General features: G+C 44.3%; 1 protein-coding gene across 4 annotated transcripts in view; it reads left to right on the forward strand.

The window, feature by feature from the left end:
- LOC126272290 (uncharacterized) overlaps positions 1 to 25,555 on the forward strand; it is a 369,363-nt gene that overhangs the window by 325,156 nt on the left and 18,652 nt on the right. For all 4 annotated transcript variants that reach the window (XM_049975054.1, XM_049975052.1, XM_049975050.1 and 1 more), the window contains exons 6-7: positions 4,395 to 4,609; positions 17,169 to 19,186. In XM_049975054.1, the coding sequence (XP_049831011.1) occupies positions 4,395 to 4,609; positions 17,169 to 19,186 (2,233 nt within the window). The remainder of the gene's footprint in view (positions 1 to 4,394; positions 4,610 to 17,168; positions 19,187 to 25,555) is intronic.

A 25,555-nucleotide genomic window follows, 5' to 3' on the forward strand; every position in this document is an offset into this window, starting at 1 on the left:
AAGAGGGTCCAGATCTGTATTTTAGCAATATTTGAAGACTTAACAAATGAGTTTTTCAGGAAATTCTTAATGATCAAACAATCCCAGATCAAAACAATGGTATGGTATAAATAATTTTTGACTTAGTGTTCACGATACACATTTTTATTAAACTTCTTGTAAATTCACATATACTTCTTCCTAACTGTCACATCATCAAGAAAACAGTTTTGCATCAATGTTCATATATTTAATTTCCACTTTACCCAAAAACAAGACTTGACTGTTCTTTTACAAAGCGAAATAACAACTTAAATTCTGAAAAGTGAAAAAAAAATTCTGCTCTGTGCGCATTCGTGCCAAAACGGTTGCAAATAAGTCAAAAATTATGACAGTCTCACAGAAATGAATACATCTAACATCGGAGTACATATACATTAATCAAACCAAATGTGAATTGTTGTTGTTATGGTCTTCAGTCCTGTGACTGGTTTGATGCAGCTCTCCATGCTACTCTATTCTGGGTAAGCTTCTTCATCTCCCAGTACCTACTGCAGCCTACATCCTTCTGAATCTGCTTAGTGTATTCATCTCTTGGTCTCCCTCTACGATTTTTACCCTCCACGCTGCCCTCCATTACTAAATTGGTGATCGTTTGATGCCTCAGAACATGTCCTACTATCCGATCCCTTCTTCTAGTCAAGTTGTACCACAAACTCCTCTTCTCCCCAATTCTATTCAATACCTCCTCGTTAGTTATGTGATCTACCCATCTAATCTTCAGCATTCTTCTGCAGCACCACATTTCGAAAGCTTCTGTTCCCTTCTTGTTTAAACTATTTGTCGTGCATATTTAACTTCCATACATGGCTACACTCCATACAAATACTTTCAGAAACGACTTCCTGACACTTAAATCTAGACTCGATGTTAACAAATTTCTCTTCTTCAAAAACGCTTTCCTTGCCATTGCCATTCTACATTTTATATCCTCTCTACTTCGACCATCATCAGTTATTTTGCTCCACAAATAGCAAACCTCCTTTACTACTTTCCTAATCTAATTCCATCAGCGTCACCCGACCTAACTCGACTACATTCCATTATCCTCGTTTTGCTTTTGTTGATGATCATTTTATACCCTCCTTTCAAGACACTGTCGATTCCGTTAAACTGCTCTTCCAAGTCCTTTTTTGTCTCTGACAGAATTACAATGTCATCGGCGAACTTCAAAGTTTTTATTTCTTCTCCATGGATTTTAATACCTACTCCGATCTTTTGTTTCCTTTATTGCTTACTCAATATACAGATTGAATAGCATCGGGGAGAGGCTACAACTCTGTCTCACTCCCTTCCCAACCACTGCTTCCCTTTCATGTCCCTCGACTCATATAACTTCCATCTGCTTTCTGTACAAATTGTAAACAGCCTTTCAAAAACCTGCGACCGAAGCAGTCGCGCGGTTCCGGACTGCGCGCCTAGAACAGCTAGACCACCGCGGCCGGCTAAAAAGCCTTTCGCCACCATCAGAATTTGAAAGAGAGTATTCCAGTGAACACTGTAAAAAGCTTTCTCTAAGTCTACAAATGCTAGAAACGTAGGTTTGCCTTTCCTTAATCTTTTTTCTGAGATACGTCGTACGGTCAGTATTGCCTCACGTGTTCCAACAGTTCTACGGAATCCAAACTGATCTTCCCCGAGGTCGGCTTCTACCAGTTTTTCCATTCGTTTGTAAAGAATTCTTGTTAGTATTTTGCAGCTGTGACTCATTAATCTGATAGTTCGGTAATTTTAACATCTGTCAACACCTGCTTTCTTCGGGTTTGGAATTATTATATTCTTCTTGAAGAGTAAGGGAATTTCGCCTGTTCCATTCATCTTGCTCACCAGATGGTAGAGTTTTGTCAGGGCTGGCTCTCCCAAGACTATCAGTAGCTCTAATGGAATGTTATCTACTCCCGGGTCCTTGTTTCGACTCAGATCTTTCAGTGCTCTGTCGAACTCTTCATCTTATTCTACATCCTCTTCCATTTCCAAATATGAATATTTTCACAAAAATATGTCTGTTACTTCGCATAAAAGTAGTACGATATTACTGGTATCGAGAACTGGGGTTTGAGTGCCGTAATAGTCACGTAAATAAAGAACCATTACAACCTACACCTGGCGTTATGGTCTGGGGTGCGATTTCGCATAACAGAAAGAGAACTGTCGTGGTCATCCCATGCACCTTGACTCCAGATTTGTGCGTGTGATTCTGATGATTTGACCAGTTGTACTACCATCCATGAACAGCATTTCCAGTTGGATGACGAACCTCTGTTGTAACCCAATATGGTCTACAGAGTGTCGACATGTTGCCACGGCCTGCTCGATCACTAGATCTGTCTCAGGACGAGCACACATCGGACATCATCGCAGGACAACTTTAGTGTCATCCACAAGAATCAATAACCGTCCCCGTATTGACCAGCCAAGTGAACCAGGCATGAAATTCCATCCTACAAACCGACATGCGGTACCTGTGTAACACGATGGGCACACATTTTCATGCTTCCATTCAACATTCTGGCGGTTGCATAGATTAATAATACATCTGCATTTGCAGTGGCTTATCACGCACTTGGAAGATGTCGTCTGCACAAGATTCGCATTCATTTTCATATATATTATTACTTTGCCGGCCGGGGTGGCCGTGCGGTTCTAGGCGCCACAGTCTGGAACAGCAGGACCGCTACGGTCGTAGGTTCGAATCCTGCCTCGGGCATGGATGTGTGTGATGTCCTTAGATTTGTTAGGTTTAAGTAGTTCTAAGTTCTGGGGGACTGATGACCTTAGAAGTTCAATCCCATAGTGCTTAGAGCCATTTGAACCATTATTATTACTTTTATGCTGTTAATTTCGTGCATCGAATTTTTCCATGACCTTGGAGAGTTTCTCCTCAATGTGACACTACAAAACTAGATGTGTAAAATAAATAAAAAAATATGTAATGGCTTCGTCTGGGGGACAAAACTATAAAATACTATGTATGAACACATAGAGGGATTCAGGTGACCCTCTAACACGTAACGAGGCTGCTCATATTGTTTTATCCAACCTGTGTAAATAAATCCGGTTTCCAGTACTTAACTGGGCTGCAAATCCGAGACGATTTCTGAAACCACAGAGCAGCAGTTTGCTCGTGCTGTCGGCTGGCCTTTCGCCCACAGCGGTCGGCGAGTGCCGATCTGCGGGGCGGGGCGGTCCTGAGGTGGACGGACAACTTTCCGCGCTGTCCCCACCACGGCTGGGCCGAATCAATTTTTACTGCGGCGTGATACGAGAGCCCGCGCCAGGCGGCACGCATCCCCGGCTGTCAGCGACCGCCAGCTGGTCCACTGCGGCCCGCCGTCAGCAACTCTATCTGCCAAGTCCTACCACGAAAAAATAAAATAAAATAAAAAATAAAACTTCCAACAGAACCGGCCGCTTATCTCGCAAATATTGATGTCGTACACACTGCTTTTTATTGCAAAAGAAGTTTCGTCCTCACAGAGGCAGCTTTGAGGGGTTTCTTGTCGTTCGATTTGACGACCACAAAGGAACTTTCTGTTTATTGTTGTAGGTGAATTACCGGCTGGACGTATTTGACGGTTCCGGCGTTTAGCATGAACTCCAAGTGACTTCAGAAGTCACCTTACTCCACTATAGCTTTCTTATGTGGCGAATGATGACCGTGAGCCACGGCGACAATGTTGTAAGGCCATAATAATTGCCTAGTCAAATACACTACTGGCCATTAAAATTTATACACCAGGAAGAAATGCATATGATAAAGGAGTATTTATTGGACAAATATATTATACTGAACTGACATGTGATTACATTCTCACGCAATATGGGTGCATAGATACTGAGAAATCAGTACCCAGAACAACCACCTCTGGCCGTAATAACGGCCTTGATACGCCTGGGGATTGAGTCATATAGAGCTTGGATGGCGTGTATAGGTACAGCTGCTCATGCAGCTTCAACACGATACCACAGTTCATCAAGAGTATTGACTGGCGTATTGTGACAAGCCAGTTGCTCCGCCACCATTGACCAGACGTTTTCAATTGGTGGGAGATCTGGATAATGTGCTGGCCAGGGCAGCAATCGAACATTTTCTGTATCCAGAAAGGCCCGTACAGGTCCTGCAACATGCGGTCATGCATTATCCTGCTCAAATGTAGGGTTTTGAGGGGATCTAATGAAAGGTAGAGCCACAGGTCGTAAAACACATCCGAAATGGATTTGATGTGATAAGCTGAAGAAGTCCGTTGTATAACAATTGCATGCTGCGGCCGAATAAGTTTGCTATATGAGAAACCAAACCACCCAATTTACTCATCATCTGTAACATCTGCTGTCTGTCTTTGGTTCGTCGTCAGATATCGCAAGTTCAACTTGTTCGGAGAACCTGGTTTCGTGCCGACACCGGAACCTGAGTTTTCCATCTTCGATACGGACTTCGGCGTAAGCTTCGCAATGTTCATCTGCTTCGACATCATGTTCGAGAAGCCTGCGGTAACGCTCGTGAAGGAGTACAACATCTGCGACTTCGCCTTCCCCACTGCGTGGTTCTCTGAGGCGCCCTTCCTTACAGGTACGTCGAAGAAATTAACGTGACTATTGTTTTGAATGTCAGTATTTTATTACAGGGTGTAACAAAAAAGGTACGGCCAAAACGTAAAGAGAACATTTGCACGGAAATGAGGATTGACACATTGTTGGATGAACCAGTCGCAGTGCCTGCACACGCAGTACATGGTACGTAAACAACTGGTTCTCCCGTAGCGCTCTCCATACAGTCACGTGGTCAACGTTAGCTTGTGCAGCAGCAACTTTTCTGACGCTGACATTAGGGTTATCGTCAACTGCACGAAGAATTGCCTCGTCCATTGCAGGTGTCCTCGTCGTTCTAGGTCTTCCCCAGTCGCGAGTCATAGGCTGAAATGTTCCGTGCTCCAAAGGCGCGGATCAATTGCTTCGAACGTCTTCCTGTAGGGACACCTTCGTTCTGGAAATCTGTCTCGATACAAACGTACCGCGCCATTGCTATTGCCCCGTGCTAATCCATACATCAAATGGGCATCTGCCAACTCCGCATTTGTAAACATTGCACTGACTACAAAACCACATTCGTCATGAACACTAACCTGTTGATGCTACGTACTGATGTGCTTGGTGCTAGTACTGTAGAGCAATAAGTCGCATGTCAGCACAAGCACCGAAGTCAAAATTACGTTTCTTCTATTGGGCCAACTGGCGGTGAATCGAGGAAGTACAGTTCATACTGACGAAACTAAAATGAGCTCTAACATGGAAATAAAGCGTTTCCGGACACATGTCCACATAACATCTTTTCTTTATTTGTGTGTGAGGAATGTTTCCTGAAAGTTTGGCCGTACCTTGTTGTAACACCCTGTATATCCTTATTCTTCGTATCCTCCTGAACTACACGATTTCTTGCAACTTAATTACGTCACATTAGATAATTACGTTAGTAGATAGTCGAACAGTGAAATGGCAAAAATCTAGGTGGCGTTGAGACACCCTAGGAGGGTTGTGATAATGAAGATTAATAACCCAGAATATCTACATACTTTAGTGAACTTGAGAAATTCTACTTTTTGATATCACATAACGTGAAAATTACCAACAAGATCGCCCCACACTGAGAGCCAGTAATTAAAAGAAATCAAACACCAAACATTGTGAGGTGAAGGGATTGATGTGTGATTTTAACAGACTGCTTAGATGATTAAAACGAGAAAGAATTGTATTTTTTCTGTAATTTGTACACAAAATACAACAATATTATACATCTCAGGGCTGATATGACTGGGAATGGACACAAATTTGTTATTAAGGGGAAGGAAGGAGTAACATTCATTTCGCCATTATTCGTGATCATTCGTCGCGTGGCTCTGTCGGCGGCAAGTGCTGCGTCGATGAGTCCGCTCTGAGCCATGCGGCGTGAGTTGACTGATCTCATTGGCAGTCGCGGCTTTGCAGCAAGGTCCAGGTACAATCTCCGCGCTGTCTCTCCGTTGAGGGCTGCGTGGTCAAAGCAGCGATATCACGGTGTAGGAAGGTGATGGTAGCCATGGATGGAAGACACCCCATGTACACTTGTTTCCGCGCTGTCTCACCGACTCCCCTCTTCGCTGCTTATCCATCTCTCAATTCCACGTTTCCTCGAATTTTTCTCCTCTCGCAATTTGATGTTTCATGGCCATGCCTGTCTATGTAGGATGGAAATTACCCATCTTGCAGGGTCTGATGTGTGCCTCAGGAATTAGCATCTTTCTCACTATTTCACCTGCATTGGTGGCACATTCTTCTGACCTCTTTCTGCACTCCGAAAGTTTTTGTGAGAGGAGCCATACGACATTTCATTGTAGGCACTACCTCTGCATGAGACTTGGATGGACTCATGCTCGACCTTCGTCTCAGAGATCGCGGGAGTCCGTGGGTTTATAATGAATGTCATTACTGTCTAGAAAACATCTATTTATGAACGCTGACTTCCTTCACACGCCTCTCTGTGCGAATTCTTCGCGCTTTACGTACTCCCCTCCCAGTGCCTGTGGATTTCTAGAATAGTCACCGCATTCCTGCCTTCTAAGGCAGGGAAAATGACTGCTGCCTGGCCAGAAGAACTCATATCTTTCGAGCATACATTCTTGACGTTCCATCCTAATGGCTGCAGGGGTCCATCAGTTTTCAGCACTCTCATCATTCTCCGCCAGGCTCTTCGCAACCTGTCCATTCTTAAGCGAGGTGAGGGGGTCTACTCGGCCACTCCTGTGCGGTTGCAGAATGGGTCCATCTCCGTTTCTCGGCACTCGCCACATGGGGTCCGTCCGGCTTTATTCTGGGCAGATGGCGGTGTGGGTTGGCAAAGAAGGCTCCTGGCAGAGGTATCACAATAGCGTGAAGTCATCAGATTTTATCCTTAAAAACTGCAGACATGTATTCTCTATTCAGCTTAGTCTTAGCAAAAAACCTAGTACTGTGACGATGCGCACCTCTGCTTCTTTGGTTATCAGGTATTGGGTAGGAGGAAACCAACGTAGGCTTCATGGGAAGCCGTGACATGCATGGAAAGCTGCACTGCGGTGCGCAATTTTGGTAAATCACATATTCGGTCTATTTCTTTATAATAATGTGGCTGTTAAGGCAGTAACTGTTAATTTTGAGCCGTACAATGATGTAATTCATGCCTGTGTAACAGAAAATAATTATTTAGTTACTAACTGCAGGAACCAGTTTCAGTCTAACCGACCATCTTCAGACCAGGTGTTCTTAAAGATGGGCCACGTATGACAAAAATATTCACCTTAAAAATTAATATATAAGGAATGTAGTTACAATAATACAACGAAGTGTGTTCCACTGATGACGTGTGGAACGGGTTCACCGAGCTGCTCTTAGAATCAACAGAATACAGTCAACAACAGCTGACTTGCTAACAATTACTAAGAGCAGTAAACGGGAAGGTCCGCCCATAGTTAATCACGTGACCGGTAACACAAAGGGTTGGATTTCACAAATACGGGTGGACCCAAAAGAAACCGGACTCCGAGGGCGCTGCCACTCGTAGACGTAGTGCAGGGTTCTCACGGTAGATGGTGTAGGTAGAGACCTTCATGAAACAGCTGTGCAGACGGCGTCAGTGTAGAGCTGAACGTGCAAGTGTGGTATTGTGTTTCTCTGACTGTTGGCGGGTTACCTCTGCGAAGTCCTCATGACAACTTTAAAACAACAAGGAGTGTGTGTGAAATTTTGTTTTCTGCTTTAAAAAAAAGCAACGAAGACACAACAAATGCATCAGGAAGCTTTTTCGAGTGGTTTGGGCGCTTTAAACGTGGTGAGATATGAGTTGAAGACCAAGCTCGTTCTGGACGCCCTTCAACGTCGCGAAATGAGGAGAACATTGAAAAGGTCCGCCAAAAGATCAACAAGGATCGTCGCCAAACGATAGACCAAATTTCAGCAGAGACAGGAATCAGTTGGAGTTCGTGCCAGCGGATTTTGAGTGCCGATTTGCACATGAGACGTGTTGCTCCTAAATTTGTCCAGCGCCTTCTCACACGGAAGCAAAAGCCATCCGCATGAATGTGTATCAGGACTTGAAAACAGAGACTGCACGCGACCCAACTTCTTGAACAAAGTCATTACAGGGGCTGAGAGTGGGTGTTACGGGTATGACCCAGAAACCAAGCAAGTGTCAAGCCAGTGGAGGTCTCCCAACTCTCCCAGAGCAAAAAAGGCAAGGCAAGTGAGGTCAAATGTGAAGACGATGATTATTGTCTTTTTTGATGTTCGTAGAATTGTGCATCGGGAATTCGTACCCCCTGGCCAGACTGTTAACCAGCACTTTTACTTGGACGTTTTAAGTCGTCTGCGAGAGGATGTGAGGAGGAAACGCCCGGACCTTTGGCCATCAGGTGACTGGTTTCTGCATCTCGACAATGTTACAACACACAAGGCCTTACGAGTGACCGACTATTTGGCATCTCAGAGGTGGTCTGTTGTTCCCCACGCTCCGTAGCCACGTGCAACTTTTTCCTATTTCCATGAATGAAAAAAAAAACGCTAAAAGGGCAGCGTTATGACGATGTGGAGGCGGTAAAACCAGCTTCGCAAAGGGCACTGGACAATATCAAACTTGAAGAATTCCAAACATGCTTCCAACAGTGGGAAAAGAGACTTGACAAGTGCATCGCATGTAATGGAGAGTATTTTGAAGGTGGCAGAAGTAATTTTGTAAAAAGGTTCATCAATAAATTTTTTATGACAACAATGCGGTTTCTCTTGGGTCCCCCCTCGTAGCCTCGTAGCATGTATATAAATAAACTGCTCTCCATCCAAAATGCAACACCAAGAAAAACCGGATATATCACAGCCAAACTAATTTGGGATATAACACGTTGCACAAATATCACATAATGGAAAACACATCTCCATGTGAAGCGAAGAAGTTGATACGATCAGTATTGAGTGTTCCTGCCAGTGCCGCCTATAACAGCTGCTACACGCCTCTACATTGAGTAAAACAGGCTCCGGATGTGTTTTCGGGGTATAACAGTCCATACGTCTTCCACGTATTGCCAAAGTTGATCGTAGCACAACTCGGTGCATCCCAGGCCTTTCGTACCGCAGTCGTGGATTAGACGTTTCCTACAGGCGACATATCGGAAAACAGGGAGGCCAAGGCAGCAAAGCAATTCACTGACCGTCGGAGAAGTTCTGAACATTACGTGCAACGTGAGGTCACGTATTATTCTGCTGCAATGTCGCCGTCGGCATGCTCCGGATGTATGAGAGGACAACAGGCTGCAACACTTTAGTGATGTAACCCTGGTTAGTGTAACTACGATGCCTACTAGGGAGTTGCGGTAATGGAAACTAATACCACCCCTAACCATAATACCCGGTGCAGGACCAGTATGGCGATGCTTAAGGGAACAGTTCAACAGTCTCTAACCAAGGCGTCTCCCTAGTATAACCCGGCGACCGAGGTGGTGCAGACAGGATCGGGATTCGCCGCTAAAAACAATGTCGTTCTATTAGGCCTTCTATGTGCACCGTTCATCACACCATTGCCGGCAAAAACAGCTGTGGATTTCACTCGGTGGTGTACGTGGTCCGCCCCCGGTAGCTGAATGGTCAGCGTGACGGATTGTGAATCCTCTGGGCCCGGGTTCGATTCCTGGCTGGGTCCGGGATTTTTCTCCGCCCAGGGATTGGGTATTGTGCTGTCCTCATCATTATCTTTTCATTCTCATCGACTGCAGGTCGCCGAAGTGGCGTCAAATTGAAAGATAGGTCCCTTATCATTTAGCTACAAAATAGCAGGTCAGCAACTGGAAGTAGTTAATTCCATAAATTATCTGGGAGTACTCATTAGGAGTGATTTAAAATGGAATGATCATATAAAGTTGATCGTCGGTAAAGCAGATGCCAGACTGAGATTCATTGGAAGAATCTTAAGGAAATGCAATCCGACAACAAAGGAAGTAGGTTACAGTACGCTTGTTCGCCCAATGCTTGAATACTGCTCAGCAGTGTGGGATCCGCACCAGGTAGGGTTGATAGAAGAGATAGAGAAGATCCAACGGAGAGCAGCGCGCTTCGTTACAGGATCATTTAGTAATTGCGAAAGCGTTACGGAGATGATAGATAAACTCCAGTGGAAGACTCTGCAGGAGAGACGCTCAGTAGCTCGGTACGGGCTTTTGTTAAAGTTTCGAGAACATACCTTCACCGAAGAGTCAAGCAGTATATTGCTCCCTCCTACGTATATCTCGCGAAGAGACCATGAGGATAAAATCAGAGAGATTAGAGCCCACACAGAAGCATACCGACAATCCTTCTTTCCACGTGCAATACGAGACTGGAATAGAAGGGAGAACCGATAGAGGTACTCAGGGTACCCTCCGCCACACACCGTCAGGTGGCTTGCGGAGTATGGATGTAGATGTAGATGTAGATGTAGACGGGCACCCGGAGAACGGTCTGCCCGACGGGGGGCCCTAGCCATACGTTTAAATAAATTAAATAAAGTGATATAGGCGGCAATGGACGCCTTGCGGACAGTCGGCTCCGCTGCAAACGATGTCGAATGGTACGCCCGGAGACTGCCCAATAGAGCAAATTTGTTGTGATATTGTGTGGCAGAGCGATGCACCACAGCCATCTGCACAATATGCCTGTCATCACGTGTCATGGTGCAGCGAGGTGGGTGCAATCAGCCCCGTCGGTCCACCGTTCCGTCCTGCATCCAGCGATTACAGATCCGCATCACAATTGCTTGGTTCAGTCCGATATCATTACCGGTTTCTGCCGGGGATGGCGCAATTCCTATAGGCAACTAGTCTTCCTTGGTCGAACTCCGAAACGTGCTCGAAAGACACTGGCTGTCTTCCACGAGGCATAATGAATCTGCTTACGCAAAATAGCCACACGAAGGAACAATTCCAATACGTCCACACGGGCCCTCTATTCCCACTTTATACAGCTCTTTCATGTGGCGCTGTTGGTGCCTGTGACGTACGCCTGGGCCAAAATGCTAATCATGTGCATCTCTTGTCACCGCGAAAACATGCTGTAAATTTTACCTGATTGGGATGCTCCCCTCAGGATGGTTCAAATGGCTCTGAGCACTATGGGACTTAACAGCTGTGGTCATCAGTCCCCTAGAACTTAGAACTACTTAAACCTAACTAACCTAAAGACATCACACACATCCATGCCCGTGGCAGGGTTCAAACCTGCGACCGTAGCAGTCGCGCGGTTCCGGACTGCGCGCCTAGAACCGCGAGACCACCGCGGCCGGCACTCCCCTCAGGAGATCGCATTTTTGTGTGAGTGTGGAAAAAAGCCATACCGTACATGCAAACATAACACAAAACGTTTAAAATCCCCAAATTCATTTAAAAACGTATTAAAACCTTGAAAGGCTGATAACAGTCGCGAGAAAACAGTAAACACCGTCCTCGTTTGTGCAATCGACGAACTATTTGATCGTATACAAGCTGTCAGAGTCCATAGAATTAATGATACATACAGACAAATAAAGATTACAAGGACTCCAAACGTCTTAAACTGCCTACACATCATTCTGTTGTTGTAACTATTTGCTGGTCTATTGGTTTTTAAGGTGAATAGTCTTATCACACGTGGTCCATCTTGTTAGATACTTTCCAGAGGTTATGGTCTGAAGATGGTCACTTGGATAAGAGAATATTTCCGAAATTTGTAAATAAATAATTACTGCGTTGCGCACTGGTTTCTGTTACACGGTTGAAAAGGATTGCTGTCATTCAGCTATGACATAAAAATTATTTCATTTTTAGTTGTCTGAAAGAACACATTACACTTTCTCCAGTGAATGTTCGCGCACTTTCTCAACACGATATGGCTGCAGGGCACACCGCGAAAGGCGGCAATTGAACCAAAATAATGAAATGTGTGAGTTCATCCCCATTAGGGCGAAAAGGCATACTCAAAAGTTCGGGTATACGATAAATCATCTAATTCTAAAGCCTGTCAGATCAGTTAAACAGTTAGCGGCTACGGTAACTATTACCTTATATTGGGGAATGATTACAAAGATAATATTGGAGCAAAGCTAACTAAAGACTGAGATTTAAACGCATGACACTTAGAAAGAGCAATAGGTCTATTAAAGACACTGCCTACATTACGCTTGTCCGCACTCTACTGGAGTACTGCTGTGCAGTTAGTGACCCGCATCAGATAGAACTGACGGACGATATCGAAAAAGTTCAAGGAAAGGCGCCTCAGTATGTATTACCGCGAAACAGGGGCGCTAGTGTCACGGATGTGATACGCAAGTTGTGCCGACCGTCTTTAAATTCAAAGACGTTTGTCGTTGCCACAGGATCTTTTCACGTAATTTGCAATCGTCAAATTTCTTTTCCGAGTGCGAAAATATCTTTCTGGCACCTATCTACATAGAGAAAAATGATCGCAGTAATGGACTAAGACACATGAGAATTCACACGAAAAGATTTAAGTGTTCGTTTTCCCAGCGCGCTTTTCGACAGTGGAACGTTAGAGAAATAGCTTGAAGGTGTTGGACGAATCCTCTAGCAGGTCAGAACGTTAGAGAAATAGCTTGAAGGTGTTGGACGAATCCTCTAGCAGCACTTAAAATGGGAACTGCAGAGTAGTCATGTGACGTAAATGTTAATGCGAGTGCGCGGTGAGTGAAGCAACATCCTTCTGGCAGACGCTAGCCGTCCCATGGCTAGTGTGGTAATGAAGTCCAGGCTGGAGAGTGTTGACAGTCCACGCAGTAGCGACGGTCACAGTCGACATACCCAGGCGTTGCTGTGACATCTAATGGCGTGAAGTTAGTATTGCGTACGAGACTGTGACAGTACCTGACGATTTCCTGCGAGAAGTTACATTCCAACACTCATCACTTAAAACGACGAATATTTGCTAGGCGATGTGTTAATAAAATATTTATCTTTGCATTACTTCCGTAAAGCCTGGCTTCGACACTCAGTTTACATACCTTTAAAAATATGGAGGAGTCTTGTGGAGATAATCACATCAATTTCCTTCTAACGCAACCATTGGCCAACAATTATTTCGGATACTGAAAAAACTAAGCAATGAAGAAATCTCGAGTGAGCATTGACATGTGATCGTTATGGTATAACTGAAAGCAGCTGACGCAGCTCTTCGCTAACCGGGACAATAGTGCTTTACAGTATCTACGTTCCATAAATACGCACATAAAAAACCCAGAAAAACGCTTACGCTACATATCTGTATAAAGTCCCTGGGGGTATAAAAACATGTTCTTAACTTTAGTTCGGGTGAGAATTACTTACATTTATTTGAAACGGGCGAGATTTTGTCATCGTGGAAACAGCTTCAACGCCACCACGTCATTCCCCGATCACTATCGAACTCACCAAAACAGTTTTTTCCCCCTTGACAACCACAATATCTCGCTGGCCAACAGATCTTTCAGAACTTCGATATCCACTTGTATCTGCTGTAGTGTCCGGGACTGTGGGGTTTGGAATGAAGTCGATGTTGTAAGTGTTCCATGAGGTTCAGCTTGGGACTCTGGACAGGCCTGTCCATTTCAGGAAAGTTGTCGCCCACAAACCACTGCCAACCAGTTGCTTCTTTATGAGAGTGTGCGTCGTCATTCTGATTCAGCCATCATGTCCGAACTGTTCTTATACCGTATACAGTAGAAGACCCTACTAAATGTGATCATGTCCTCTCGCAGTTAGCGCAAAAACGTGACCATAACCTATCCTCGACAAACAACACCTTACAGCAACACTACCTTCCCGTATTTTACTGTTGGCTCCAGATATTATGGCACATGCGTTATCCAGTGATTCGCGTAACCCAGAGTCATCATTCGGATTGCTAAAGGGTTTAGCTTGACTCATCAATCCAAATTCCTCGTGTCCATCCATGCAATGTCCAGTGATAATACTCCCTCTCAGACGACATTCAGCATCAATTACAGAGAAACGAGGGCTGTTCGGAGAATGAAGGACGATCGGTCGTGAAATGGGAAGCACAGTGAAAATCCGATGAAACTATACACAGAAGTATTGGGCAGTGTCCTCATTATTCCCTTAGACAGCGCCACGTTGCTATTCTCAGTTCTGATCGCACAGTGAGCGCATAAAGGTGCCTACAGACTTATGTCTTCCACCAATTATTGGTGCCTGCCGAGAGATTTCGTCTGTTTTCATGCAACCCAACTCAAGGTTATTGTCATGGGTTTCCTTATTCATAACAGTTCTGGGACGCACACTGCAGGACCAGTGAGAATTCTCCTTCATCGTCTTCCACGGGAAGTGTTTTATCACCCACCATACAGCCCGGACTTGGTTCCTTGGCGATATGTAGGCAAGTAGCTGAAAGGTGTAGCTAAATGTTGCAAATAAAACAGTTTTGATTTTCACGGGACTTTCTATTTCGCCACCTATCGTTCCTAACTTCCTGAATAGTCCCAAAATATTGCTTATGAGGGGCTGTTCGATCATTGAACCACATTCTCTTTAACTCCCTAAGCACAGTTATGCTAGTTGAACTGATAGTAACCCTTAGCAACTCACGAGTGATTCCTTCCCGCCGGCCGAGGTGGCCGAGCGGTTCTAGGCGCTACTGCCTGGAACCGCGCGACCGCTACGGTTCTAGGGGACTGATGACCTCAGATGTTAAGTCCCATAGTGCTCAGAACCATTTGAAGCATTTTGAACCTGCCTCGGGTATGGATGTGTAAGATGTCCTTAGGTTAGTTAGGTTTAATTTGTTTTAAGTTCTAGGCGACTGATGACCTCAGAAGTTAAGTCTAATAGTGCTCAGAGCCATTTGGACCATTTTTCATTCCTTCTGGTGATTTCATGAGCTCTTTTAGAACCACGCTCACTGTGGGCTCCAGATATTATGGCAGATGCGTTCTCCAGTCTTTCGCGTAACCCAAAGCCTTTAGTCGGACTGTGCAGGGTTTAAAGTGACACAATGAAAGCGGTCCCTGTCCGTCAACACATAAAGTTTCCTGGGTCGCCGTTTAGTTGTATTCCTTCCTTCGCGTTTCCACTCCGCAATCACATCGCCAGAAGCCAACGAGGACAGGTGTAGAACAGTTGAAATCTCCTTGCTGGATTTGTTACTCATGTAATATCCAATGACTGGTCCCCATTAATACTCACTGAGCTCTTCTGATTAATCAATTCTGATGTTACTGCTCCGCTGCCGATAAAACAACGCTCCCAACCTATTTTTATCAACTGAGGTTACAAAAGTCGTGGGAGGCCTAATTTAGTGCACAACGCAGTGCAGTAGCTCGACATGGTACGCGCCCGGCAATCTTTCGAAGTCCACTGCAGAGATACTGAGTCTCACTGCCTCTACAGCGGTCCATAAAAGCGATTATTTTGGGTATAAATCTACCTCTCGATATTAACAGAATCTTCCGTCGGCCCTTGGTAGAACAACATTATAATAAATGAAAAGCACCAACTTGCTTTTGTTCTACAATATTACTTTTGTTGTTAACCTGTTTTCGGCTTACTAGGCCATCTTCAGATATTTACTGATTATAATCACCTAAGAAGTTAAATATTAGCAAACAACATTGGAAGAGAAGTAACACATCTAGACTGAAGTAGAAACATACAGTAAGTAGCATCATTTCAATGAAACTGTTACGTAGGCATGCTATTCGTATTTTGTGGTAAAGGTTTTCCTGTCTACTCCAGTGTTATTTATGTACTGTTCAGTTTTTACTTTTTCATTGCTAAGATGTTACTTACTGTATGTTTATACTTCAATCTAGATGTATTACTTCTCTTCCAATGTTGTTTGCTAACATTTAACTTCTTTGGTGATAATACTCAGTAAATGTCTGAAGATGGCCTAGTAAGCCGAAAACCGGTTAACAATAAAAGTAATATTGTAGAACAAAAGCAAACTGGTGCTTTTCATTTACTACCTCTCGATTATTTCTCATTAATATTAGATGGGATTTATGTCTAACTATTTGGGTGGCCAAAATCGTTCGCTCGAAATGTCCAGAAACTTATTCTAACCAATCACGAACAACGGTAGCCCGGTGACATGAAGCACTATCATCCATAAAAATACCATTGCCTGGATACGATCTCCAAGTAACTGAACGTAAGCATTTACTGTCAATGATCGGTTGACTTAGACCAGAGGAGTGCGCCCATTCCTTGTAAAAACAGCCCACGCAATTATGGAGCCCTACCAGCTTGCTCAGTGCCTTGTTGACAATTTGGATCCATAGTTTCGTAGTGTCTGGGCCAACTTCGAACGCTGCCATCAGCTCTTACCAACTGAAATCGAGATTCATCTAAACAGGCAATGGTTTTCCAATTGTCTAGGGTCCAACCGACGTGGTCATGAGGTCAGGAGAGGTGCTGCAAACGATATAATGCCCTCAGCAAAGGCACTAGCGTTGTTCGTCTGCTGCCGTAGTCCATTAACGCCAAATTTCGCAGCACTCTCTTAATGGGTACATTTTTCGGTACGTCCCGCATTGTTTTCTGAGGTTATTTCATGCAGTTGTGCTTGACTGTCAGCACTGAGAACTCTCTCCTATCGGTCGTTAACTGAAGGTCGTCAGCCACTGATTTGTCCATGGTGAGAGGTAATGCCTGAATTGTGATATTCTCAGCACACGCTTTACATTGCAAATCTCGGAATATTTAATTCCCTAAACATTTTCGTAATCAAACCCCCATGAGTCGACGTGTAACTGTTATTCCGCTTTCAAAGTATGTTAGTTCCCGCCGTGCGACCGTACTGACGTCGGAAATCTTTTCGGATGAATCACCCGAGTACAAATTACCGGTGTGCCAATGCACTGCCCTTTTATGTGCTACCGCCGTCTGCATATGTGCGTATTCCATATCACTATCACATGGCTGTTGTCAACCCAGTGTACTGTTTCCTCCTCAACTTATGACGGTTGGTGCTCAAACCTACGATCAGATACTGTATGATATAGTTAAAAGCAATTGCTTTTGTTTTTCTCTGTGTCGTATTTTATTATTTTTTAGCTAAATTAAAAGTACTCACCACATTTTATTGTACTTTATTGCGCCCGTGTGTCTTTGCAGCTGTGCAGGCGCAGGCTGCGTGGGCGTACTCCCTTGACGTGAACCTTCTGGCTTCCGGCTACAACAGGCCAGAAGTAGGGAGTGCTGGCAGCGGCATCTTCCTAGGCCGCAGCGGCGCCCTCCGGGCGGTCATGCCGAACACCACGACCAGTCGCCTCCTCGTGGGAACGGTGCCGAAAATGCACCGCTGCCAGGAGACCTTCGAATCGAGGGCTCGCTACCGCCGTGCCGCTCTGGCTGGCGAAGGCGAAGACGACGAAAACAGTGCTGTCGAGCGCACTCCACTGTCCGCTTTCCACCACATTGTTCGCCAGAGGAAGTTCGGACACTTGGACATGGACGTCGACGGATCTCTGGTGGACGAATCGGCACCAGCCTTCATTCACCATAAAATGTACGACCATGCAGACGACGCAGCTGAGGCCGACGACAATTCCGGGCCTCCATCTGGAGAAATAGAATCCAAAGTCCCTCCTCATTTTATGGGTCTGCATCAGACGGACCAAGTCGAAGGTGATGAGGAAACTAAACACGTATACGAAACGCGTGGGATGCCAAGTGAAGACGCAGGAGACAGAGCCGCATTACTGAAAACTGAGGCGGGGGAGGGTGCGGAGGAAACTCTGCACGGTAATTCTCCATATGTAGATGAACAGAAAGTAGACATCCCGGAGAAGAAAATACCTGCCAGTACAAGGACTGATTCACCCGATTTTAATGAACCATCCACGAACCCAGACCTCTTAAGGCTCTACCAGGATGAACCTGAGGAGCAGTTTCCAGAAGAATTTTTAGAAATAGAAGTCCCAGAAAGCTACGAACGTCCTTTTGAGCCAGAACGTGACCAAGAATACTTCAAGCTTCCAGATGAAGAAGAAATGCTACTCTCGGACGAAGGAAAGAAAGAAAGGCTGGAAGAGTCGGATGAAGAAAACCAGCAGTTGTTGACTGCTGATGACAGCGCTACAGCAGCTGCTGACAATGCTGACCTGAGCGTTTCTGGCGGTGAACATAATGCCACTCAAGAGGAGATAGAAGCTACTGTAAAGAAATTCGAATGGCTGGTGGAAGACAAAGAAGAGCCGCTACCAAGTGACTCTCCCGAACGAAATGCGGACATTCCGTCTGCACCAAGTGCTGGCAACGAAGGTGAAGAAGTGCCCAGAGAAGAGCATATCGACGATACTGATGATCTCCTCGCGGATGACAGTGATTTGCATTTGCTAGATGATGGAGGACGAGACGAAGCAGCGCCAATAGAGGAGCACGTCGACGATACGGAGGATATCCTCGCCGACGATCATGGCTTGGCTGAATTACATGACGATGAAAAGGCAGTAGCCAAAACTGATGCCAGTCGAAAACAGGAGGTCGAGGGTGCTGGGGATCAGTCTGAAGCGAAAACACTGACAGACAGTGAACAGCCAGCAGAGTCAGAAGTCGAATTTAAGAAACCTGACAAACGCGGAAAACGGAAGAGCCGTCGCACAGATCGTGTCAAGCGAAGTAAACGCCCACGGAAGTGCAGGCCGAGACCAGAAGAACAGAAATCGTCTAAAGAGCCCGACGCTGTCGTTACTGATGACAAACCCGTCGTGGAGACTTCAGAGAATGTCCCCGAGGGCATCGTTGAAGACACCAAAGCGGAAGAGCAGCCAGTAAAATGTGAACCCGAGGTCACCACCAGCGAACCCAAACGTCCCTGTAAACCAAGAGAGCGTCGTGAGAGTGGCTGTCCAGCATTCAGCGATGGCGCTCTGGACGACGGGAGAGTCAGCAAGAGTACGGCAGGGCTCTTCCTGAAACGGGACCATCTTGAGGTGTACAAAACCTTCACGCTGAGCACAGAATCGCTTATCGAGAATAGTACGGTACTTCTGTGCGACGGTACCTTCTGCTGCAACTTCAGCGTGGTGCTGGAGGTGAACGCTGAACTGAGTCAAGCAAGGTACGCCTACCGGCTTGCAGTCTTCGATGGTGTTCGCTCTTTCGATGGCGTCGCTACTGGCGGTCTACAGGTAAACAACTTGTCACCTAACCCCGTCGTAAGATAAATATGTAAATGTTAAGAAGTCACAACACACTGAGTAATTTCCTATAAAGCTACATGCATTGAGTAGACAGTATTCCATCCTTCGCCTGAAATGAAATAGAACTCATGCTCACAATCATAGTTTCCAGTGTGATTGCAAGACACATCGTGAGATAAAACTTGGTATCGGCTCTCGAGTACAATCAAAGACTGTGTAACAACCACCCTGGATTTCATCACCCACGGCGTTCTCTCAGTATTGTACAATCGAGAGTACTCCATGTGGTATAACCCGACGGCTGCTTGTGATACAATTCTGTATATCAGTTTTTTAGGCTATCCACATACCGAAAGTATGGGACCTATACATCCTTCCTATGTGCCATTTCTTCTAAAAGTCTGTTAGTCTTAAGAAGGTCCTCAATTTTTTCTGCGTTCACTGCATGTGGTTGAATTGCTTGGATATCTTGTTGATTTTTTTAAGTAAACCGTCCTCCGATCTCCTTTTCAGGTGTCTAATCATAAGTTGTTGTGGGATCATGATTTCAAGCGGTCGCACGATATGAAATATGTATGAAAATCTTTTCTTCTTCGTAAGCCTTTTGATGTAAGGTTCTTGCGGCGAGGAAAGCTTAAGTCTTGACAAGTGATTGAGCGTTAGTTGTTTTATCACCACAGACACCAATTCTGCCAACAGGCTTCCAAAGAAACAAAAACGGAATACGTATTTCCCTTCTTTAATGAAATCTACGCGTTTTCAGTGTTAACTACTAATTTTACACAAGCATCATTTCAGTTGTATAGGCTTTTCCAAGGGCAAGTTGACAGGCCACAAATTATGCGGCATGTGTAAATGATATATTAGCGTCGTAATAACATGTATTTCTTCTTATAAACCCAATTTACAGTCCGTACTGTGTATATTTGATATGCACTCGTATTCTGTGTAACGACGACTGGCTTATGAGACAAGACATGTATTATCCCCTCACTTTGATATTTCAGCTTGCTGTGGAAAATGGCTGTAAAGCCGAAATCATGATTATGTGAAATAAACGAGCAGCAATTTATAGTCAAATAGCCGGAATTTCTTTTCAAAAAGCTGTACATGGATGTGTTCCCCCAGGAAAGAAAAGTAATTAACGAACGGAGCAGCCCGTAGACTTGTACGCCGCCGCCACTATTCCTAACGCACTGAGACGATCCATTTCAGCTGCGAATGAGTGACGGAGACGCCAATTCGGTGGAGCTAAGGAAAGCTGAAGTGACGGTTGGTTACAGTTGAATTCGTGCTACGTAACTGGTGGCTCATCCGAGCCCGGAGTCGAAGAGAGATCAGAATTATTCACATAGGAGAGCAATATCGTCGAATGGGACGACAGGAAATATTTTTTCACGTATCAGTCTCCTGCCTAATTTAATACGATCCGCCACGAATCGAGTTCCTCTCCTGCGACATCCTCATCATCTCAGAGTAGCACCTGCACCACACGTCCTCATTTATTTGGCGGATGTATTCCTATCTCTTTCTTCCCCTACACTTTTTCCTTCTACAGTTCTCTCGAGAACTGTGGAGGTTACCCTTTGATGCCTTAACTCTCGTTCTGTCATCCTGTCCCTTTTTATTGTCAGTGTTTTTCAAATGTTCCCTTCTTCGCTGTTTCTGCGAAGAACCTCCCCTTCCCTTACCTTATCAGATGGTTGAAATAGGTCTGAGCACTATGGGATTTAACTTCTGAGGTCATCAGTCCCCTGGAACTTAGAACTACTTAAACCTGATTCACCTAAGGACATCACACACACCCATGCCCGAGGCAGGATTCGAACCTGCGACCGTAGCGGTGGCGCGGTTCCAGACTCTAGCGCCTAGAACCGCTCGGCCACCCCGGGCGGCTTACCTTATCAGTCTACCTCATTTTCAACATTCTTCTGTAGCACCACACTACAAACCCCTATATTCCCTTCTGTTCCGGTTTTCACATTGTCTGTCGTTCACTACCGTACAATGCTGTGCTCCAAGCGTACATTCTCAGAAACTTGTTCCTCATATTAAGGCCTACTTTTGATGCCAAAAACTTCTCTTGCCCACGAATGCTTCTCTTGCCTGTGTTAGTCTTCGTATTATGCCCTCCTCTCTCCATCCACCATGCGTTATTTTGCTTCTAAGGCAGATCTTTAATTTCGTGTTCCTTACGACCACCGATTCTGACGTTAAGATACGCGGTGTTCTCAGTTTTTCTACTTTTCTTTACTCTTGTCTTCCTCCAGCATACACTCCATCGATAATCTGTACTAATTGCGCTGTCCATTTCATTCAGTAGATGCTGTAACTCTTCTTAACTTTCAATAATGATAGCCATGTCAACACTTAATCCTCTTATTGACATCCCTCAACCCTGAATTTTAGACCTACTATTGAATGTCTCTTTTATTTCTCTCATTGATTTTCGATGCATACATTGAGCAGTAGTGGCGAAAAACTGTATCCTTATCTTATACATTTTTTAATCCGAGGACTTCGTACTTGGACCAAAACCTTATGGTCCAATGTCGGTTCTTGTACATCTCGTATTTTCCCGTCGTTCCTCGTAGCTTACTACTATTTTTCTCAGAATTTTGTAAACCTTGTGCCACTATACAGCGTTGAACTCTTGTTCTGATTTTTCCTCAGTCTTGTTCCCATTATCAAGCGCTGTGTCAGAATTGACTCTCTTGCACCTTTTTCTTTCCTAAAGCAAAATCTTCATCTAACAAACCCGCAATTCTCTTTTCCATTCTTCTGTATATTATTGTCACCAGTAGCGTGGATGCATGAGATGTTACGCTGATTGTGCATTAGCTTTTATACTTATTTATGATTTTAGAAATTCCATTGTACTGTTATCTGTCCATTCTGCTTTATATGATCATGTTTTATGTCTATGTAGGAAACTAAGGGAATAGAACTTGGAGAAGTTGGAAGAACAAGGGGCAACTGAAAGTTTCAGAGGGAGCATTAGGCAATGATTGACTAGAGTACTGCGGAGGAATATAGTAGATAGCGACTGGGAAACTTTAAGAGATTCAATAGTGAAGGCAGGGAGGATCAAATAGGTAAAAAGACAAGGGCTAGAAGAAATCATTAGATAAAACAGGAGGTATTGAATTTAATTATTGAAAGGAGAAAATATAAAAATGCAACAAAGGAAATATAGACATCTAAAAAGTTACATTGTGACGGAGTGCAAAATGTCTATGTAGAAATAGCAAGAGGAAACTTTAAGGATCCAGAAGCATATTTCACCAGGTAGTTGACAGATACCACCTAGAGGAAAGTTAAAGAAGCCTTGGAGAAAAGAGAAGCAGCTCTATGAATAGGAAGACCTCAGATGGAAATCAAGTCCTAAGCAAAGGAGAGAAACCTGATGGGCGGAAGAAATATGTAGCGGTTCTGTACAAGGGAGATGAACCTCAAGGCAGCGTTAAAGAAATAGAGAAGGGCGTAGAGGAAGATGATGTGGAAGATATGGTACTACGAGAAATCGAAACAACGTTCTGGAGTAGATGACTTTTCGTCAGAACTACTGATAGCCTTGGGAGAGACAGGCGTGACAGAACTCCTCCATCTGAGGTGCAACATATATGAGACACTCGAAACAAATCCACTTCCAAACAAAGCAATTGTTGACAGGTGTGAAAGTTACCGATACAAGAATGGAAAATTGGGTAGAAGCCGAACTCTAAAAAGATTAGTTTGGATTTCGGTGTAATGTGGGAATACTCGAGGCATTACTGATCTACGACTTCTCTTGTAAAACCAAAGCCAATTCTGAGAATCAAGGGGCATGAAAAGGAAGTAGTGGTTGAGAAGAGAGTGTCACAGGATTGTAGACTGTTCTCGATGTTATTTAGTCTGTACATTGAGCAAGCAGTAATCGAAACCAAGGAAAAATCTGGAGTTGGAATTAAAGTTCAGAGAGGTTAGTCGGTGACATTATAATTTTCTCAGAGTCAACAAAGGACTCGGAAGAGCAGATGAGAGGAATGCACAGTGTCTTGAAAGGAGCATATAAGGCCAACATCGACCAAAGCAACGCAACAATAATTGAATGTGGTCGAATTAAATCAGGTGATACTGAGCGAATTAGACTACAAAATGAGACACTTAAAGCAGTAGATGAGTTTTACTATTCGGGCAGCAAAAAAATAATGATGGCCGAAGTAGAGAGGACATAAAATGTAGACTGGCAATGGAAAGAAAAGCGCATCTGAAAAATAGAAATCTTTTAATACAGAATATAGCATAGATTTAAGTGTTACGAAGACTTTTATGAGGGTATTTACCAGGAGTGTTGCCATGTGTGGTAGAGAAACATGGATGATAAGTAGTTTAAACAAGAAGAGAATAGAAGCTTTTGAAATGCTTTTTTAGATTGGTAGATCACATAACTGTTGAGAACGTACTGAAATGGGGAGACAAGAAAGTTGAGTTAAAGAAGGGATCGGTTGATAACACGTTCTGAGATATCAGAGGATCACCAGTTTAGTATCGGACCGAAGTGTGTAGGGTAAAAATTGTAGAGGAAGGCCAACAGATGAATACAGTAAGCGGATTCAGAAGGATGTAAGTTGCAGAACTTTTTCGCAGACGAAGAGGCTTGCAAGGGACAGAGTGCTGCCTCAAAACAGCTCTTTGGACTGAAGTCCACGACAACAACAACTTCAACATGTACTACTTCCCGACTTCATTTTCTTCTTCTATCAGTCCACCACACTAGTCTTCCACCTCATGGCAGACTCGTGTGGGCTCTTTCCACCTCTCCGCTTTTTGTTCTTCATTTGCGGTGGAATTCCCACTGCGCTATTAATGTTATCACACTTGCTTTTAATTTTACCGAAGGTAGTTTTGGCTTTTCTATACGCTGAGTCAGTCCTTCAGACGATCATTTCTTTCCCGAATTATTCACATTTTCCCTGCAAACATTTCGCCTTGGCTTCTTTACACTTCATGTTTATTTCATTCCTAAGTGGTTCCGATTACTGTATTCCTGTGTCTGTCTCAATTAATTTGTGGTTCCTGCTTCCGTCGATTGATTGAAGTATTTCTTATGTTGTCCAAGGTATCTTCGGAATAAGTTTCCTTCTACCTGTTATGGCACATCGTCTTACGAACATCTACTACGAACGTTACATGTGATGACATGCATATAGGCGGCCGGACAAGGCCCGGGACAAACAATGAGTATAAATGTCATTAATGAAAATGAATCAGGTGACTGATTCGAACCTTTCAATGAGGATAAAGTGACTCTTTCGAATCTTTCAATGAGGATCAAACATATCACTTTTACTTCGAGATATCCAAAGATTCAACCTCGGATTAAAGTGCCTAAATAATTACAGAAACGATGCAAGCCTTGTAATAATAATTTTCTACATACAGAGGAACTAAAATCTGTAAACAGATTTCGGCTGCCGTCATTTTGTGAGCAATTAGAAAATGGTTCATTATGGCGGCGATCATTAAAAAGATTCTGTTTTAAACGGAGCATCTTTTTTGTCTTGAGGCCCGCAGAACCACATAGAAGCCCGCCGACCCAACGACCGAGGGCCATACTTTTTTTAGCCGTAGGCACACTGGTGTGAGCTGCCGACCATATAAAAAAAATCCCTGAATTTCACCGCTCCAGCCCATTCTACAACGTCTTCTTGGAAAGTCCACCAGCTGCCGTCTCGGCAATTGCGTCGTATCCATAGGGACGCTCCGCCACGCTGCGGCAAAGTGTAATGGTTTTGCGATACCACGGAAGAGCAGCCACTCGTTAAGGTTCACTGAAACCTACCAACCATTTCTCGTTGCTGAAACCTAATTTTCGTTGTTCAGTATTCTCTCTCTGAATTGTTCTGGAGTTAAACTAGTGTAGTTATAGTTCCATACTCTCCCTATACGTCGTTCTGCAAATGTGTCTGTGTCAGTGTAGGCTGCCCTCGGTTAAAGTATGTTGTTCTGTGGTAACTTCAGAATGTATCTTTTTGTGTGTTTCTAAATCTCTTACTTGTGTTGCGATTTCTACCACCTTTCTCTCAGCATCTATTCAAGTCAGTGGCTCCTTGCAAGTGCGGTCGTAATCCGTACCTCCCCACGGTCTGATGCTAGATAGAGGAATAACATGACATATAATAGCACTAGATCCCCATAGCCAATCAGTACATATTTCGCCCGCTATCTGGGACAAGCTGTTTCCAATCAGGCATCCTAATATACGAAAACTGTGGCAACCAGTTTAGGTGATCGCCCTTTTTAAAGACGTCCATTCCTCTTCAACTGAACTGCCGACTGTGATATTCCTTATCGCAATATCCACATCCGTAGCGA

Source organism: Schistocerca gregaria, chromosome 5 (assembly GCF_023897955.1).
Source record: "Schistocerca gregaria isolate iqSchGreg1 chromosome 5, iqSchGreg1.2, whole genome shotgun sequence".
Taxonomy (NCBI): Eukaryota; Metazoa; Arthropoda; class Insecta; order Orthoptera; family Acrididae; genus Schistocerca; species Schistocerca gregaria.